A 13,405-nucleotide genomic window follows, 5' to 3' on the forward strand; every position below is an offset into this window, starting at 1 on the left:
CAGTGCATTTCACTGTATGTTTCAACGTACATGTGATAATAAGTAAATCAAAATCATTCACTTGCATCAGTATACTGCTGCTGCAGAGTTTGCCATCTAAAGAAAGATTAGCTTTATTTATCACATACAGTAAAATGAATCATTTGCTTGGGACAGCCCACAGGTGTCGTCATGCTTCCAAAGCCACAACTCATTGAACTCTAACTGGTACGTCTTTGGAATGTGGGAGGAAACAGAAGCACCCGGAGGAAACCCACGTGATCATGGGGAGAACGCACAAACTTCTTACAGACAGTGACGGGAATTGAACACCAATTACTAGCACTGTAAAGCTTTATGCCACTGCTACACTATCATGCTGCCCAAATTATGATACTATCGAATTGTAAAAATGCAAACTGATCCCTAACCAGCACCTACCTGTTTCAAGATACCACAAGTCTTTACAACAGACTTGATTGTTCCAAGCTTTCCGGTAGCCATCTCGACCGCTCCACACATACAGACGTGTGTTTATCGAGACGGAGCAGTGACCAGCTCTGGCACGAGGGATGTTATCCTCAAATGATTCTGTTGAGATCTGAGTCCAAGTCATTGTTTCTAGTTTGAAAGAGTAGAGGAAAAATAGGTGAAAGGCACACTGGTACACAAACAGAACTCTGCTTTGAAGAACAGTCATTTATAGTCACAAATCTAATTCTGACCAAATCCTTAAGTTGCTGTGCAAGTTGATAGGTTGGTTAAAAAAAAAGAGTTGGCCTTCATTTGTTCAGGGTTTGAGTTCAAGAGCCATGATGTAATGCTGCAGCTCTATAAAACTCTGATTAGACTACACTTGGAGTACTGTGTTCCATTCTGGTTGCCCTCATTTATAGGAAGGATGTGGAAGATTTAGAGAGGTGCAGAGATTTTCCAGGATATTGCCTGGATTATCATTGAGGATCTGTCCTGGGTCCAGCACATTAGTGTCATTACAAAGAAAGCCCAGAAGCACCTCTACTTTCTTGGAAGTTTGCAAAGAATGACATGTCATCTAAAACTCTGACAAACTTCAATAGATGTGTGGTGGAGAATATATTTACTAGCTACACCATAGCCTGACCAAAGACCTTGAATGGAAAAGTCTACAAAAAGTAGTGGATACAGCCCAGTCCATCATACATAAAGCTCTCCCCACCACTGAGCCTATTTACGTGGAGCGCTGTCGCAAGAAAACAGCATCCACTATCCAGGACACGCTCTCTTCTTGCTGTTGCCATCAAGAAGGTACAGGAGCCTCAGGGCTCACACCACCAGGTACAGGAATCAATCATTACCCCTCAACCATCAGGATCTTGAACCAGAGGGGATAACTCCTCTCAGCCTCACTTGTCCTTCACTGAACTGTTCCCACAAACTATAGACTCACTTCTGAAGATTCTTCACCTCATGTTCTTGATATTTAGTGATTATTTATTTATTAGCATTATTTCTTTCCTTCTTGTATTTGCATATTTTTGTTTTCTTTTGCACATTGGTTGTTTGTCTGTGCTGTTGGGGGCGGTCTTTCATTGATTTTATTGTCCTTCTTGCCTCTACCTTGAACGCCCGTAAGTGAATGAATCTCAGGGTTGTATATGGTGACATATACGTACTTTGATAGTAAATTTACTTCGAACTTTGGATTATGGGGGCATGTCTTAGTGAGCTAGGGCCTTTCTCTTTGAAGCGAAGAAGGATGACAGCTGAGTTAATAGAGGTGTAAAAGATGATAAAAGGCACAGATAATCACTGACTTTTTCCCAGGGTGGAATTGGCTAATATGAGGGGCCAAAATTGGAGGAAAGTGTACTGGTATGTCAGTATAAAATAGAGTGAAACATGCTGCTAGGGATGGTGGTAGAGGTAGATACTGGGCGACTCCTTTGCTCGTATCTTCGGAAACAGCTCTATTTCTATCTTTGATCTTTCCTTTTTCCCCTTTCAAGGTTCTTTTTACGACCCTGACCTGGAGTTAGATGCTCAATTTGGTTCTTTGCAGAAATGGGGCCTGGTTGCTTTTCGATATGCCAAGGATGCGGCCTGGAAGACTAGTGTGCCTTCAGGGTGCCAGATTTTCGTGGCTCTGGAGACTGGCGGATTCAAGGCTGCCGCCTGAAGTGTCGCGGGAGTACACGGAAGATCGAAAGCAGTGAGCTGGCTGCTGGCTGTGTGCCCAGAGACCCGAGTCCTTTGGGCACAGAGCTCAGGAAAAGCAACGCAACAGACTTTAAACACCATAAATCAGCTCCCTTCTCACTGTGAAACCAGCACACCTCTTTTCCCCTTATTAGGGAGAGAGCTAGCTTGTGCTATGTTGAATACTGGGTGAATGAGTAGTCTTTGGGGTACTTCAAGTCTGTGTCTTTATTCATGCTTTGCTGCACGCTTGAGTGCTCGGTGGGGGGGGGGGTCATTGCTTTGCTACTGCTTATGCATGGGAGGGGGGAGTTGGGGGTGTTTGTGGTTCTAACATTTAACTGTCATTCATTCTTCGGGGCACTCCTTTGTTTTCGTGGATGTTTGTGAAGAAAAAGAATTTCAGGATGTACATTTCTCTGACATTAAATGTACCTATTAGGGACATTTAAGAGACTCTGATAGGAACATGGATGAAAACAAAAATGCAATGGCTACATGGGAGGGAAGGGTCAGATTGACCTTGGAATAGGTAAAAGGTTGGCACAATGTTGTAGGCTGAAGGGCCTATACCGTGCTGTTGCAAAAGGAAGGGAATGGGGAGCCACGTAGAATAAACGAGGGTAACAGCTTGAAGAATGCTCCTACTGCCCTTCAAATACCAGCTGAGCCCATTGCCAATTCAATCCTTCCATGGAAAATTACAGATATTTTATGGTCTTGTACATGTGCAAGGCAGTAATCTAATTTCATTGTTCAAACAACAGACTGAATATCAATTCTAGGAATATCAGTCCTCCTCTCTTAACCTGCAAGGCAACAGTCACACGCAAGTTCACAATATTCTGATTTCAATGCATTGAACAAATGTCTGATTTTGGCATTCATCCTCATCCACTGAGTGTTTACTATGAACAGAATAGCAGAGGAACAAGGAGATAAGAGCCAGGAAGCAATACACTGTACCAAGATCCAGACATGCCAGAGTATTTGTGCACTTCCATTCTTTCTCATGCGTGGGAGCTTTGACATCTTCCAGGACAAGGGGGACCCAGCCACCAAAAACATACATTCTGGAAAAAGGACAGGAAAATTAAATGCACCACTGGATAGAAACACAACGAGCACAAATATTGAAGACTTCTTTCAAGTATAGAAGTTTCTTACTTGCTTCCAATCATTGTGGCAGAGTGCAAACTTCTGGGCAAAGGCGGAACTCCGGCAACTTCTGGCTTGTTCCACGTTAAATTCTCTGCATCATGCAAACAGAATACAGTTAGAGATCTTGCTAGTGCAAAACTAAAGGGGTGAGGAAACTGAAAAGAAAAGGGGGTGATAATGAGAGTATTTGTTTTGTCAAATACCACAGTAGTTGCAGTTTGGGTCATGTTGCCTGTCTTTGCAATAGAAATTTTCAAACAAGGAATACCTCTCCAACACACTCCACCAGCACTACTTCAATGGCTCCTGTCAGAGTAACCTCACGTACAGACACTCCTAGTGTCACTTTAATGACATACAATCAATCTATGGATAAGCTATTTTATGTATATATATTTATTGTGTTGGTTTAATTGTGTTCTTTATCTTATTGTGTTTGAGATGTGTCTATTTTAATCCAAGGAGCATCATAAACAAGGTGGATTAACTTAGACCGTTAATCAATATGTGGAACTATGAAGTTGTGGCCATTGCATAGACTTGCATGTCTCAGGGGCAGGAATGACTGCTGAGTTGTTTCAAAAACGACATGGACAGAGGCAAAAGGGCTGGGGGCATGGCTTTGCTAATCAGGGATAGTATCACAGCTGCAGAAAAGGAGGAAGTCATGGGGGGATTGTCTACTGATTCACTGTGGGTGGAAGTCAGAAACAGGAAAGGGGCAATAACTCTACTAGGTGTATCTTATGGACACCCCACACCCCCTCAACAGTAACAGAGACATCGAGGATCAAATGAGGAGGTAGATTCTGGAACGGAGCAATAATAATAATAATTATAGGGTTGTTGTGATGGGTGACTTTAACTTTCCTAATATTGACTGGCATCTCCTTAGAGTAATGGATTTGGATAATGTGCAGTTTGTCACGTGTGTTCAGGAAGGTTTCCCGATGCAATATGTAGATAAGCTAACTGGAGGAGTGGCTGTATTTGATCTGGTATTGGGAAATGAAACTGGTCAGGTGTCAGATCTCTTGGTGGAAGAGCATTTTGGAGGTAATGATCATAACTCTATCTCCTTTAACATAGCACTGGAGAGGGAGAGGAGCAGATAATTTGGAAAAATATTTAATTGGAGTAGGGGGAAATACGATGTTATTAGGCAGAAACTTGGGAGCAGATGTTCTCAGGGAAATGCACGGCAGAAATGTGGCAAATCTTCAAGGAACATTTGCATGGCGTTCTGCATTGGTAGGTAGGTTCCACTGAGGCAGGGAAAGGAAAAGAACCACAGTGTACAAAGGATGTAGAAAATCTAGTTAAGAAAAGAAAAGCTTATGAAAAGTTCAAGAAACTAGGCTAGAGCTCTAGAAAATTACAAGGTTGCCAGAAAGGAGCTTAAAAATGAAATTAGGAGAGCTAGAAGGGGCCATGAGAAGGCCTTGGCGAGCAAGATTAAGGAAAATTCCAAGGCATTCTACAAATATTTAAAGATCAAGTGGATGAGCCGCATGAGAAGAGGACCAATCAGATGCAACGGTGGAAACGTGCGCAAAGTGTTGGAGGAGGTATTAATGAATACTTTTCTTCAGTATTCACCAGGGAAAAGGGACTTTGCAATTGTGGGGGATCACTTACAGTGGACTGAAACGCTTCAGCATATAGACATTAAGAAAGAGGATATGCTGGAGCTTTTGAAAAGCATTAAGTTAGATAAGTTGCCGGTTCCAGATAAGATATATCCCAGGCTACTGTGGGAAATGAGGGAGGAGATTGCTCAGCCTTTGGTGATGATCTCTGCACCATCAATAGGGACGGGAGAAGTACCAGAGGATTGGAGGGTTGCAAATGTTGTTCCCTTGTTCAAGAAAGGGAGTAGAGATAACCCAGGAAATTATAGACCAGTGAGTCTTAATTCGGTGGTAGGAAAGTTGTTGGAGAAGATCCTAAGAGGCAGGATTTGTGAGCATTTGGAGAGACATAATCTGATTAGGGATAGTCAGCATGGCTTTGTCAAGGGCAGGTTATGCCTTACGAGCCTGACTGAATTCTTTGAGGATGTAACAAAACATATTGATGAAGGTAGAGCACTGGATGTAGTGTATATGGATTTCAGTAAGGCATTTGATAAGGTTCCCCATGCAAGGCTCATTCAGAAAGTAAGGAGGCATGCGATCCAAGGAGACATTGCTTTGTGGATCCAGAATTGGCTTGCCCACAGAAAGCAAAGGGTGGTTGTCGATTGTTCGTTTTCTTCATGAAAGACGTTTAGCAGTGTGGAGGATCAGAGGGATCTTGGGTCCCTGTTCATAGGACACTCAAAGCTGCTGTGCAGGTTGACAGTGTTGAAAGAAGGCATATGGTATGTTGGCCTTCATCAACCATGGGACTGAGTTCAATAGCCGTGAGGTTATAGTTACAACTATATAAGATGTTAGTTAGACCCCACTTAGAGTACTGTGTTCAGTTCTGGTCACCTCACTACAGGAAGGATGTGGACACTACAGAGAGTACAGAGGAGATTTACAAGGATGTTGCCTGGATTGGAGAGCATGCCTTATGAGAGTAGGTTAAGTGAACTTGGCCTTTTCTCCTTAGAACAATGGAGGATGAGAGGTGACCTGATAGAGGTATATGATAATGAGAGGCATTGATTGTGTGGAAAGCCAAAGGCTTTTTCCCAGAGCTGAAATGGCTAACACGAGGGGGTAAAGTTTTAAGGCCCTTGGAAGTAGTTACAAGGGGGATGTCAGAGGTAAATTTTTCACGCAGTTAGTGGTGGGTGCGTGGAATGCACTGCCAATGACAGTGATAGAGGCTGATTCAATATGGTCTTTTAAGAGACTCTTAGATAGGTACATGGCGCTTAGAAAGATAGAGGGCTATACGGTAGGGAAATTCTAGGCAGTTTCTAGAGTAGGTTACATGGTTGACACAACATTGTGAGCCGTAGGGCCTGTAATGTGCTGTAGATTTCTATGTTCTATGTTGTATGTTATGTGCCACGTCATAAGATGTGGGTGATCATGGTCTTTCCATGACGACAATTGTTCTTTGCAAATTTTTCAACAGAAGTGGTTTGCCATTGCCTTCTTCCGATCAGTTTCAAGCTCTGAAGATTTCTCCAGTTCCTAAATTTCCCACCTACATTCATCACACAGACTTGAGTGCAACTCAGTCAAGAAACAAAGTCAGATGAACCCCAAATGGAGTAGATATTATTCAGGATATTTTTTTTAAAAAGGAGAAAACAAAGTGGGGAGAAAAACTAAGAAGGAAGAAAGCATGCTCACGGGTTTTGATCTTTGGTCATTTTCCTCAAAGTGCTCCTCAAAGTTTTATGTTGCTGGTCACCCTTCACACAACCCCGCAACTCATCAGTTCCCATAGGACAATGGGAAGCAGTAGAAAGAGGGAACAAATTCAGAAGGACTCAAAAGGAAGCAGAATTCAGAATCTCTTAAAATCCCCAGACATCTATGGCAATGAATTCCACAGATTCTCTGGCTGAAGAAATTCCTCCTCATATCTGCCAAGACCCAAAACACACTGTTTAATTCCCTCCATAGATGCTGCCTGACTTGATGTGTTCCTCCAGCATTTTGTGTGTGCTGTTCCTATATACTCCCTTTCCTGGAGGCTTGCTCTGGGATTAAAGACTTCTATTTTTCCCGGTTACAGTTTCATTCGGTCACAATAAGCTCACAAGATAAATGCCCCTCCCTATGAGAGGTTCTGGTGGCTCTTGACGTTCAGACACGAAGGGGCACCAAAACCTGGGCTCAGCCAGGTGGGAACATCACACCAAAAAAAGTGACTGGAGTCCGAGGTAAACCCTGAGCCAAACAACGAGTAATACACACATAAAATGCTGGAGGAACTTAGCGGGCAGGCTGCATCTGTGGAGGGGAATAAACAATTGACATTTCATCAGGACTGGGGCAAAAGCTAGAACAAGAAGGTGCTTTCTGACTCTTCAATCACATGCTCGTTCACATTTGCTCCTATCACCTGCCAGTTTGTACTCTTTCCCTTCCCCCATCTTCTAAATTCTGGCCTTTGGCCTCTTCCTTTCCAGTTTCTGTTCCTTAACAACCAACACAACCCAATGGTATGCTGGGGACAGCCCACAAGTGTTGCCACACTTTTCTGGTGCCAACACAGCATGTCCACAACATTCAGCAGAAGAATACAGAACACAGCAAACAACGAAATAACAATAATAAAACAAGCCCCTTTCTCCCACCCACCCACACAGACAGACAGTCCTCCAATCCCAGTAAAGGCCTCCTGGCCTCCAGTAGCCTCAGACAACAGGTCTTCAACTTCCCAGTGGACTCTCAGTTAGATACACATTACTTTTCCACAGTGGCTTGAGGGGAATAACAGCTTTCAGATTTCTTTCTTAAGAGAGCTAACACCAAGTAAAATAGTTTGGAAAGTAACCAGACTTCCTCAACTGGGCACTGAAGATACAAGTGTGAATGTTGTTTAAAAGTATTTGCTACTGTCAGAGAAATGAAAAAAAGAAGACACCCACCAACGTCCAGAATCCACAGGTCTCCAAGTCGACAGCCACTCATTCCACCATAGATGACGAGTTTTGGTTTATTGCCATCTTTACAGCGATACACAACAGCGGTGTGAGACTCTCTGGGTGGAGGTGGAGTTCCGTACGTGACTGGTATGTCCCAACCCACAACTCCAGAGCCGGGCTTAAGCTCCAATATATACAAGTCGTTTAAATACCTTACAAAAAAAAAACAAACAGCAAAATCACAAAAACTGCAATACTTTAATTCTTGGCCTCACAATCTGACTTGTTGTAATCTTGCATTTTATTGTTTACCTGTACTGCACTTTTTCAGTAACCTTTGCACTTTGCATTATTATTGTTTTACCTTAATGCACGGTGTAATAATTTAATCTCTATGAACACAATGCAAGACGAGCTCTGCACTGTATCACGTTACATGTGACAATAATAAACCAATAGCATACATGTAACACATATAGTTTGGCACTTATGACATTAGATCAGCAAACTAAGAGTCACAAGCTGAAATTCTAGAAAGCTAATAAACAAATTTAATAAATTTGATATTATTGCCCTGCCAAGGGTGGTGGTAGAGGAACTCTTGGATATTCCTCCATTTTTCCATCATCCATGATCCTATATAGGAGGAAAGGGTTAGATCGATCTTGGAGTAGGTTATAAGGTCGGCACAACATTGTGGGGCGAAAGGCCAGTTCTGCGCTGTAGTGCCTTATGTTCTGTATTCTCAGACTGACACCTGAGGTTCAAATTAACTTTATCATTCTGACAGAAAATCATGTTAATTTTTGATTTTTCTGGACCTGGGCATCATTTCTTACCCGTCCTCAATTGCCTTTACAGTATCAAGCTTTTTGGGAGTTGTTGGAGCTGCACTTACTTAGAGCATTCCATCAGACTCCTGAATGATGGAGGAAAGGCTTGGATAATAGATGGCAAATCACTTGTCACATAATATTCCACCTCTGACCTGCTCTCTTGGGAAGATCTCATTGAAACCTATCCAGTATAGAATGCACATGGAGAGGATGTTTCCTATAGTGAGACCAGTGCGTACAGCCTCAGAATAGAAGGAGGTTCATTTAGAATAGAGATAAGAAGGAATTTCTTTAGCCAGAGGATGGTGAATCTATGGAATTCATTATCACGGACATCTGTGGAGGCCAAGTCAGTGGGTATATTTAAAAACGCAAACACGAGGAAACCTGCAGATGCTGGAATTTCAAGCAAGACACATAAAAGTTGCTGGTGAACGCAGCAGGCCAGGCAGTATCTCTAGGAAGAGGTACAGTTGACGTTTTGGGCCGAGACCCTTCGTCAGGACTAACTGAAAGAAGAGCGAGTAGGAGAGCTAGTAGTAGACCCATTGTCTCAGCTTGCTCCTGCCCCACCGAACTCGTTTCTGCATACCTTGACACTGTTTTATCCCCCCTTGTTCAATCCCTTCCTACCCATGTTCGTGACACTTCTCATGCTCTGAAACCTTTCGATGATTTTAAGTTCCCTGGCCTCCACCGCTTTATTTTCACCATGGATATCCAGTCCCTATATACTTCCATCCTCCATCAGGAAGGTCTCAAAGCTCTCCACTTCTTCTTCGATTCCAGACCTAATCAGTTCCCCTCTACCACCACTCTGCTCCATTAAGCAGAATTAGTCCTTACTCTTAATAATTTCTCCTTTGGCTCCTCCCACTTCCTCCAAACTAAAGGTGTAGCTATGGGCACCCGTATGGGTCCTAGCTATGCCTGCCTTTTTGTTGGCTTTGTGGAACAATCTATGTTCCAAACCTATTCTGGTTATCTGTCCCCCACTTTTCCTTCGCTACATCGATGACTGCATTGGCACTGCTTCCTGCACACATGCAGAGCTCGCTGACTTTATTAACTTTGCCTCCAACTTTCACCCTGCCCTCAAGTTAACCTGGTCCATTTCCGACAACTCCCTCCCCTTTCTAGATCTTTCTGTCTCTATCTGTGGAGACAGCTTATCTACCGATGTCTACTTTTAGCCTACTGACTCTTACAGCTGTCTGGACTATTCCTCTTCTCATCCCCTTCTTGCAATTCCTCTGTCTCCACCGCATCTGCTCTCAGGATGAGGCTTTTCATTCCAGGACGAAGGAGATGTCCTCCTTTTTTAAAGAAAGGGGCTTCCCTTCCTCCACCATCAACTCTGCTCTCAAACGCATCTCCCCCATTTCACGCACATCTGCTCTCACTCCATCCTCCCGCCACCCCACTAGGAGTAGGGTTCCCCTTGTCCTCGCCTACCATCCCACCAGCCTCCGGGTCTAACATATAATTCTCCATAACTTCTGCCACCTCCATCGGGATCCCATCACTAAGCACATCTTTCCCTCCACCCCCGCTCTGCTTTCTGCAGGGATCGCTCCCTATGCGACTCCCTTGTCCATTCGTCCCCCCCATCCCTCCCCACCGATCTCCCTCCTGGCACTTATCCTTGTAAGCGGAACAAAAGCTACACATGCCCTTACACTTCCTCCCTCACTACCATTCAGGGCCCCAGACAGTCCTTCCAGGTGAGGCGACACTTCACCTGTGAGTCGGCTGGGGTGATATACTGCGTCCGGTGTTCCCGATGTGGCCTTCTATATATGACCTGATGAAGACTGGGAGATTGTTTCGCTGAACACCTACGCTCTGTCCGCCAGAGAAAGCAGGATCTTCCAGTGGCCACACATTTTAATTCCATGTCCCATTCCCATTCTGATAAGTCTATCCACGGCCTCCTCTACTGCAAAGATAAAGCCACACTCAGGTTGGAGGAACAACACTTTATATTCTGTCTGGGTAGCCTCCAACCTGATGGCATGAACACTGACTTCTCAAACTTCCGCTAATGCCTCACCTCCCCCTTGTACCCCATCCGTTATTTATTTATTTATATACACACACACATTCTTTTTCTCTCTCTCCTTTTCCTCCCTTTGTCCCTCTCACTATACCCCTTGCCCATCCTCTGGGTCCCCCCTCCCCCTTTTCCTTCTCCCTGGGCCTCCTGTCCCATGATCCTCTCATATCCCTTTTGCCAATCAACTGTCCAGCTCTTGGCTCCATCCCTCCCCCTCCTGTCTTCTCCTATCATTTTGGATCTCCCCCTCCCCCTCCCACTTTCAAATCTCTTACTAGCTCTTCTTTCAGTTAGTCCTGACGAAGGGTCTTGGCCCGAAACGTCAACTGTACCTCTTCCTAGAGATGCTGCCTGACCTGCTGCGTTCACCAGCAACTTTTAGGTGTGTTGCTGGGTATATTTAAAGCAGATGTTGATAGGTTCTTGATTAGTAAGGGTGTCAAAGGATATGGGAAGTAGACAGGATAAATGGTATTGAGGGGGACAATATCAGCCATGATCAAATGGCCTAATTCTGCTCCTAGGTCTTATAATCTCGAAGGTATCGTACTTATGATAACCTTGAGGATACCAACAGTGAGGTTAGGGATATTAATGTCACTGAATAACGTGAATAGGTGATTGCCCCTCACTCTATGGCTGAAATGTTATTCACCATGTCTGAACGTGAAGCACAAGGATAGACTGATTTCTCCATCAACTCCAGGATGTATGTGTGCCTCTTAACCTTAGACTGACTCGAAATCACCCAAATATTTCTAGTATTGGGCATTTACTTTCATTTGGTTTCCCAACCTGTTCTACTACATAGTTCTTTGGAAGTTAGCCATCACTATATAAAGCTATGCATAAATTCTGGAAGGACCCAATACTTAAAGAGGTTACTAAAAAAAACTCAGCAGCAAGCAATCTTACCGTGGAATATTGTTTTTTGGATCTTCACTATCATTGGCTAATCCCCCAAATAAATAACATTTATTGTCAATGACTGAAAAGCAGTGGCCAAGGCGGGCACATGGTGGAGGGCCATTCTTGGGGGCTCTGGCTTTCAATTTTTTCCATTCCCATCTGCTTGCCTGGAAAACAAGTACCAGAATCAGGTTTAATGTCACTGACATAACAAACTTCAAGGTAAATTTATTATCAAAGTACATATAAGAGCCTGAGATTCATTGTCTTGTGGGCATACTCAATAAGACCACATATTACAATAATCATAACAACACCAATGACAGTTCAACCAGTGTGCAAAAGACAACAAACTGCACAAATACAAAAAGAAATAATAATAAATAAATAAGCAATACATATTGAGAAAATGAGATGAAGAGTCCTTGAAAGTGAATCCACAGGTTGGGAATATTTCAATGATGGGGCAAGTGAAGTTGAGTGAAGTATTACCCCTCTGGTTCAAGAGCCTGATGGTTGAAGGGTAATAACTGTTCCTGAACCTGGTGGTGTGAGTTTGGAGGCTCCTGTAACTTCATCCTGATTGCATCAGCGAGAAGAGAGCATGGCCTGGATGGTGGGGATCCTGACGTTGTTGTTTTGTGGCAGCGGTATATTAAAATAAATAGTTTTTCAAAACTGATAAATTACTAATATACACATACACACACACACACATTCAGTGGCATGCAAAGGTTTGAGCACCCCGGTCAAAATTTCAGTTACTGTGAATAGCTAAGCGAGTAAAAGATGACCTGATTTCCAAAAGGCATAAAGTTAAAGATGACACGTTTCTTTCGTATTTTAAGCAAGATTACTTTTTTATTTCCATCTTTTACAGTTTCAAAGTAACAAAAAAGGAAAAGAGCCCAAATCAAAAGTTTGGGCACCCTGCATGGCAGTACTTAGTAACACCCCCTTTGGCAAGTATCACAGCTTGTAAACGCTTTCTGTAGCCAGCTAAGAGTCTTTCAATTCTTGTTTGGGGGATTTTCATCCAATCTTCCTTGTAAAAGGCTTCTAGTTCTGTGAGATTCTTGGGCCGCCTTGCATGCACTGCTCTTTTGAGGTCTATCCACAGATTCTCAATGATGTTTAGGACAGAAGACAGTGAGGGCCATGGCAAAACCTTCAGCCTGTGCCTCTTGAGGTAGTCCACTGTGGATTTTGAGGTGTGTTTAGGTTCACTATCCTGTTGTAGAAGCTGCAACACAAGCCCAAAGCATGATTGATCCACCCCGTGCTTAACAGTTGGAGAAGGGTTCTTTTCATGAAATTCTGCACCCTTTTTTCTCCAAACATACCTTTGCTCATTGCAGCCAGAAAGTTCTATTTTAACTTCATCAGTCCACAAGACTTGTTTCCAAAATGCATCAGGCTTGTTTAGATGTTCCTTTGAACCTTTTGAATAGAACTTTTTGGCCACAATGAGCGAAGGTATGTTTGGAGAAAAAAGGGTGCAGAATGTCATGAAAAGAACCCCTCTCCAACTGTTAAGCACGGGGGTGGATCGATCATGCTTTGGGCTTGTGTTGCAACCAGTGGCACAGGGAACATTTACTGGTAGAGGGAAGAATGAATTCAATTAAATACCAGCAAATTCTGGAAGCAAACATCACACTGTCTGTAAAAAAGCCGAAGATGAAAAGAGGATGGCTTCTACAACAGGATAATGATCCTAAACACACCTCAAAATCCACAATGGACTAC

General features: G+C 43.3%; 1 protein-coding gene across 4 annotated transcripts in view; it reads right to left on the reverse strand.

Annotated features, from left to right (window-relative positions):
* The window catches only part of LOC140210948 (host cell factor 1-like), a 119,474-nt gene that overhangs the window by 82,619 nt on the left and 23,450 nt on the right, over window positions 1-13,405 (reverse strand). For all 4 annotated transcript variants that reach the window (XM_072280236.1, XM_072280234.1, XM_072280233.1 and 1 more), the window contains 5 exons: window positions 11,663-11,823; window positions 7,859-8,067; window positions 3,325-3,409; window positions 3,124-3,230; window positions 421-600 (listed from right to left, as the gene is read on the reverse strand). In XM_072280236.1, coding sequence (XP_072136337.1) covers window positions 421-600; window positions 3,124-3,230; window positions 3,325-3,409; window positions 7,859-8,067; window positions 11,663-11,823 — 742 coding nt within the window. The remainder of the gene's footprint in view (window positions 1-420; window positions 601-3,123; window positions 3,231-3,324; window positions 3,410-7,858; window positions 8,068-11,662; window positions 11,824-13,405) is intronic.

The sequence above is a fragment of the Mobula birostris genome, chromosome 16 (genome assembly GCF_030028105.1).
Source record: "Mobula birostris isolate sMobBir1 chromosome 16, sMobBir1.hap1, whole genome shotgun sequence".
Classification (NCBI taxonomy): domain Eukaryota; kingdom Metazoa; phylum Chordata; class Chondrichthyes; order Myliobatiformes; family Myliobatidae; genus Mobula; species Mobula birostris.